General features: G+C 38.0%; 1 protein-coding gene across 1 annotated transcript; it reads right to left on the reverse strand.

The window, feature by feature from the left end:
* Window positions 1-2,886: 2,886 nt before the first annotated feature.
* LOC121244697 (probable inactive receptor kinase At1g48480) lies at window positions 2,887-6,113 on the reverse strand. Its single transcript, XM_041142875.1, has 2 exons — window positions 4,529-6,113; window positions 2,887-3,836 (listed from the first exon to the last, which is right to left on the reverse strand). Exons 1-2 carry the CDS (start codon window positions 5,853-5,855, stop codon window positions 3,232-3,234), a joined length of 1,932 nt encoding a protein of 643 aa, XP_040998809.1. The 5' UTR covers window positions 5,856-6,113; the 3' UTR covers window positions 2,887-3,231.
* Window positions 6,114-7,101: the final 988 nt, after the last annotated feature.

Below are 7,101 nucleotides of genomic sequence, written 5' to 3' on the forward strand. Positions count from 1 at the left end.
AAATGGCAGTATGACAGCAATAGCAAATAGACAAAGCTAACCCCATATTGCCTTAGCGGAAGGTATCCTTGGTTTTGTTGTTTTCCTTTTATTGTCAAAACCTCTCCTAAGAGATAAGAAATTCGTAGGCTTTGGATGCTGAAGAAAAATATAACCATCACCTAAGAGAGTAGGACCCCAAGAAAATATCAGACTGCATGCTTACTTTTACAGCTGATCGTCCATTTATTTACATGCATGTATTCGTCTGGTCCACCATAAAACGATCATCATCTTCTTCTTTACTAATTCTTCCGCATACAGCTTTTGACCTTTCAACGACAGTATCATTTAACTCCCATTCTTCATTCATTGTTTCGAAAATAAATTAGGGATGTAAAAAGGGATGAAGAATTCTAAATAAAAATCTCAATATTACAAGTGAAAAGAAAATTAAAAGAAAGAGAAAAAGAAATCGATCAACGATTTCGATCCATATTCCTTGATCAAGCCAATGAAGAGGTCGTCATAATAGATTGTTATAAGAATAATGCTTGTATCTATGTTCTATCATATTGCCTCCTTATTTTAACCATTTATATATTTAAATTTTTTTAAATTTATTTTTCTACATACTGATTAAAAAAATTACTATTAGTATATAGATATTTAAAAAAATATATATTTAAAGATATTAAAAAAATATGAAAAAGATAAATAAAAAATAAAAAAGATAAATTTTACCTAAGCAGGCTGTCTCTACTAGGCGGCAATCTAACATCACTTTTCTTATAATACATCAAGTGTATTGATAAGCTATAGCCGAAACTCACAGCCTATAAAGGGGCACTTTCAATGAACCATCTAATTCTACCACCTCTTAATTCACATTTAGAGAAACCAAGAACATAGTCGTATGGCTACCCAAAAAAAAATCATTTTGTTGGGACAAAAATACCAAAAAAAAAAAAAAAGAGAAAAGATTTACTAATTTTTATGTAACTTTTATAAAAAAATAAACATAAATATTTACAAAAAGAAATATATTTTATGTAATTGACTAATTGACCCTATGAAAAAACTCGTAAAAAATTAAATTTTAACTTAGAATTTTGAAAATTTTGGAAAGGTTCCGCCCTACCGGAGCATGTGACTCATGCCAGTAGGGTGGGTTAGGATAGAATGGAACACATCTAAAAGATTCTAGGATAAGGAATCTAGTGTTGCAAAATGGACATTTTCCAATCTAGAGAAAAAGAAAACAACAAAGACAAGAATATAAGGTTATAACGATTGTAATTGGCTTGTCCAAAATCATGTCCACTTGAAAAACTCTCTCTAAAACTCTCTCTCTTCTCTCTAAAACTTCATTCACAGATCTGGCTAGAGGGGTGGGAGCTTCGGCTCCCTTCCCCTCCCTCCCTCCCTTCTCTTTTATGTAGTATTTTATTTTTGTGTATTTTCAGGCGAAATAAGAGAGAATCGTAGATCTGGTTCTTCCCGCTACCCACAGGCCAGCACGTGCCCCGCCATGGTGTTGCCCAGCTGCCGATCTTCAAGACCGCCGAATGCGGCACCAAACGGAGCAGGGAGTAGCCCGCACGTGGGGGTCAAAGTTCCGGCATCGTTCGACGCATGGCATTCACGCACCACCGGGAGCCCTTTGCCAACGCCACGCGCGGCGTTTCTGAAGTCTGTGAGTCCGGGATCTCCAAAGTCGACTGTCGGTTCTCTTCCCAGAGTAGCACGTGTACTGCACGCGCCACAACAGCCTCTGTGCACTGCTTTTTCCTTTTTGTGCAGTGTTTTCTTTGTAGTTTTTTTTGTGTAATGTAATTTCTAGGTAGATAAAAATCCAAAAAAGTAGTACCTTCGGATTTTGGTCCGAATGGAGTTGTAGTCTCCTCTCCGTGTTGACGAGTTTTGGTGGGATTTGGTATACCTTACCCTGCTTAATAGGGGTATGGGGCTTTGTAACCTCTGTCGTGGACAGAGGTAGTAGTTTCTCTAAGACCTAGATCATCAGAGATTTACCGTCTGGACTAAACTATGTCAGTCACGAAAGTGTATTGAAAAGTTACTAACGATTGTAATTGGCTTATTTTTCAAGTCAATTTTGTAAGTCTTCTCTTAATGAAGGGTAATATCCATTTTATCAAAAAAAAATAGAGAATGGTGGAGGGAGACTAGAGGGATGGAAACAGTCCGAAAAATGTTATCCATCAGTTACTATTTATTTTCATACTCCACGCCTATAATTTTTTTAAAATGTGAGTATTTTTCATAAAATGTAAATGTGTGAGGTGATGAATAGAAACTGATGAGAAAAATTTTTATTTCTCTAATTCCTTGTCAGAATGAACATAAGAGTATCTGATTCTACTGCACCATGGCACAATACTCAATACATACATTCCTGGCAAAAGTTATATATATATATATATATATATATGGGGCGGCTGCTATGCCATCTTATTTTGACCGCTGGGCATACCGCCCAGTGTAATTTTTTTTTTTTTTTTTCACATTTTTTTAACATATTTAAATATATTTAAAAAATAAAAAAAAAATACACCAATACACTTAAAATCACTTCCTTAACCATTAAGTAAAAAAAAATAAAATAAAAAATTAAATTTTGACTAGGTGTCAAATAGAAGTATCAAATTAGGGAAGCAAAGTAGACTTTCTCATATATATATATATATATACTGTAACAACACAGCCCCTGAGCATCAATACATCGGTAGGATTTGCATCTGGATCTAAGCTTATGCTACAAAGAAATAGTTTTGGACGATTGAATCACATGAAGAGACGTCACAACCAGAACCAACCAATAAAAGCAACTACAACATCTCAACTTCAGAGAGCTATAAAAGTTGCACCAAAAAGCCAAAGCAAAAGTAAAAGCAAAAAAAGTAATAATTACAACCACCATTATCCAACAATAACTAATGTAAGAGATATCCACCCCAAAGTATTAATGAAAAAAGGGAAAAAAAAAATAATACATGCAAGTACAATGGGAAATGGGAGAAGTAAAAAAAAAAAATTAAAAAGGAAATTAAAATAAACTTGACAGTTGGTCCTAAGGAAAGAAGATGAGGCCCGGATTAAACATACAACCAAAACACAAAAATTAACACGCAATATATGGGCATAACAAAGAAGTGAAGAGCCTTCTACAATCCATTAGGAAGGATGGTGGCATGCACTGAAGAACTCACTGAGAAAGTCACATGATCTGAATCATTTTATGTGATCGAATTCTGGGTTGTGATTGTCTCGCAAGCTAGAACGACGTAGCTCATCAATCCGCTTTGCCACTACATACATTGAAGGGCGTTTATCAGGATATTGGGCAGCACAATCTACTGCAAGCTGCAAGAGTTGAACCATCTCCTCCTCGACATTCTGGTACCGGAGGAGCTCAAGATCAAAGACCTCAGAAGTCCACTCTTCTCTAACAATGGACTGCACCCATCTGGGAAGGTCGACCCCTTCCTCGTTCAAAAGGGCATGAGTGGGCGCTTTCCCAGTTAGCAGTTCCAAGAGCAATACACCGAAACTATAGACGTCTGCCTTCTGGGATACCTTCCGAGGGTCAGTGACCTCAGGGGCTCGGTAGCCAGCAACTCGGTTCGGAGTGGAGGAGGGACCGACAAGGTGTGCTAAGCCAAAATCAGAAACTCGGGCATCATAGGAATTGGTGAGGAGGATGTTGGATGATTTTATGTTTCCATGAGAGACACTGGGGCCTTGAGAGTGAAGATATTCAATGCCACGAGCCGCTCCAAGGGCAATGGCAGACCTAATATCCCAATTCAATGGAGTTCTACCTGCTCCTTTGTTTCCTGTATTTAAAAATATGAGACTTAGGGTAGTAAAGATAAAACTGATGAGGTGTTGAAGTGTTTTTTATTAGGACCTCTACTCCTGCAAATGATGTCACTCTTTGATGCATCACTAAAACATTATTGCTGAACGTGACCAAATGAAGCCTAACAATAATTTCATAATGTAGCCATTCCTTAGCTACAGAAGTCTATGCAGACACCACAATGGTGTGATCAATGCAAACCATATGAGTATATAACTCCATCTATGAAGATAATAAATTATCAATCAACAGGTTCAAGAAAATAATCGCTGATTGCATTGAATTTGTCAATACCCCATCAATACGCCCCAGCCACCAAGTTGGCAACATCAAAGTTAAGCAAACACAACAGCACAATCAATATTGGATGAAATAACCACCAAATAGTCCGCTTGGAGATGCAAAACAGTTGAAATTCGTAATAAAATCCTCGAGACAATTCCGATCAAAAAACAATTCCTCAGACAATTCAAGCAAACAAAAGGATTAATAGAGTCTAATTCCCGTTCCCTTCTTTTATCTAACATAAAGATGATTTTCCTCAAATTTGGTATACTAAAGCAGAGATTATTAAAAAGGTGGGAAAAAGGAATCGTCTTGTAAAATTATAGATCATAACAAATCATGACAAATAATCACCAAAACCAATAAACAAAAAAGGCTCACCATGCAAGAGCGCAGACAAGCTTCCCATGGTCATGTAATCATGCACAAGCAGCTTCTCATCCCTGCTATAATAGTAAGCCCTGAGAGGGACCAAATTCTCATGATCCATTGCTCCCACTGCCTCAATCTTCTCCCTGAACTCCCTCTCCGAAATTGTCACATCCTTCAACCTCTTCACCGCCACCACCGTCCCCATCTCCAAAACCGCCTTGTACGCCGTCCCGAAAGTCCCCTTCCCCAAAACCTCCGCCGACGCCCTCAACAAATCCTCCAAATCAAACACCCTCGCCGCATTCCCAAAAAATACTAACTTCTTAGCCCCTACGCCACCACTGTTTGCTTCTGCCTTCCCATTGCCAGTCATCGCCGCCGCCGCAGCTGCTGCCACCGAGTACCCATTTCCATACTCGCCGTTCTCGACATCCCCTTCTGGTTTCTCGCCCGGAATCTCCACCTCCGGATGCTTCACTGTCGCAATGTCGACCGCGCTCGTCTTCTTGTTGCTACTCTTCTTCCGGCACAACACCAAGAAGATTACAAGGATAAGCAGGAAAGCCAAAACAGATCCAATCACAATACCCGCAATTGCACCGCCAGACAACTTCTTTCCGCCATTGTTTTTGTTGTTTTCGCCCGGAAGGGTCACATTTGTAGAACACGTTTCAAAGGGAAGCCCACAGAGTGAATTCCCCAGAAACGAGTCCACCTGAAAAGACTGCAGTTTCTCAGGGACTGGCCCATTGAGCAAATTGTTGGACACATTGAACTGTTCAAGCTTTGGGATGTCTAACTCAGGCGGAATCAGCCCCGTGAGTTGGTTGTTCTCGAGGAACAACGTTTTCAACCTTGTCAGATTGTTGAAACCCGGAGAGATCCCACCAGAAAAATTGTTGGAAGCAAGGTTGAGCCGAACGAGGTCCCGAAGAGTGAACAAGAAGTCGGGGATTTCACCGGAAAGAAGGTTACCTTGCAAGTAGAGGTTGCGAAGGTTCACACAGGAAGCGAGATCAGAAGGTAGTTGACCCGTAAGAGCGTTGAGTCGCAGACTGAGAGTGCGCAGTCGGGTCAAGTTGCCAAAAATGCCAGAGGGGAGTTGGCCCGAGAGGGCCACTCCGGGGAGACGGAGCACAGTGACGCGGTTGTCCTCGCATTTGACTCCAGCCCAATCGCACGGGCTCTGCTCGGTAGCATTCCAGAAAAGGGTTCGACCACCGACTGCAGACCGGAGTGCCAAGAGTGAAGATCGGTCCGAACCCAGATCTGGTCTTGCCAAGGGGAACAAAATGAGAAAGGCGAAAAGCAAAATGGGAAGCGTTTGAGTCAGCATTTAATTACACGGGGGGGTTCTCTCGCGGAGAAAACCCAGATTCTCAAAAGGGAAGACAAGAAAGGGAATGGGTCTGTAGATTCTGAAGTTCTGGTTCAATTTGTAGGCATTGGTGTGGTTTTTAGGGACTAGTGAGTGAGTTGGGCAAGCTTCATTTTTTTCTCTATGCCGAGAAGATAGAAAGAGATACAGAGAAGACGGGAGGAAGGAAGACAGGCTGTGTGGCTAAAGTGTTTAGGCTCAAATTTACAACATAAAAAAGTTAAAAACAATGATAAAAAGGAAGTAATCCGGGAGAGAGAAACCCTAGAGCCTGTGTTTTGTGTTGCGTAGTCAACTGTGGTTCCCTGTTTTTCTTGTCCTTTCTCTTCTTCTTTTTTTCTTTTCCATTATCCATCTCTTTTCACTGGTTTTTGTTTTTTGTTTTTGTTTTTGTTTTTATTTTTGTGTTTTTTTGCTTTGCTTTCTATAAAATACAAAATTTTGAGAATCCTACGTCCCAGCCATTATGTGTACAAAGAAAATGAAAGATATATTTTTAAACTAAAAAGTAATTCTATTTTTCAACCAGCCTTGTATTCTTCTCCTTGAGTAGATGAAGAATTTTATACATCAATTATTATTTATTTTTACATCTTATATCTATAGTTTTTTTTATAAGATGTAAAAATATTTTTTATAAGATGTGGAGTTTTTTTTATAGAGTGTGAATCAATGAATATTGATTGATGAGAAAAAAATTTCATCACAAAAAATTACCTTTTTTAAGACTTTAATTTTTTAGTTTTCTCTTTTCCATGGTATTTTTTAAAAAATATTTCATTTCTTTCCTTGAGAAAAACACAAATTTGAGTTATGGGTTTTTATGTTTGTGAGGTAGGGAATAATATTAGATAAAAATGTGTTTATTGTTTTAGAAATAATCTCGTATAACATACGCTGTTTTTATATTGAGATGAATTGGATTATAAATAATAATATTTTAGATATCCTATTAAGATGTATTTAATTTTTTAAAATTAAAATGTGTTTAACTTTTTAGGTTAAAATATATGAAGTATATTTAGATGAATTTAACTTTTTATATAAAATTAAAAAAAATAATAAATTCTATCCATAATTAATTTAAAACGAGTTGAGATGAAATCAAATACAACCTTAGATGAAAATGAAAATATTTATTAGTTTTTTTGTCCACCAGCACGTGGCAATCAATGAGGCTGTTATGTAACAAGTTTTTAAAAAA

Source organism: Juglans microcarpa x Juglans regia, chromosome 8S, assembly GCF_004785595.1.
Source record: "Juglans microcarpa x Juglans regia isolate MS1-56 chromosome 8S, Jm3101_v1.0, whole genome shotgun sequence".
Classification (NCBI taxonomy): Eukaryota; Viridiplantae; Streptophyta; class Magnoliopsida; order Fagales; family Juglandaceae; genus Juglans; species Juglans microcarpa x Juglans regia.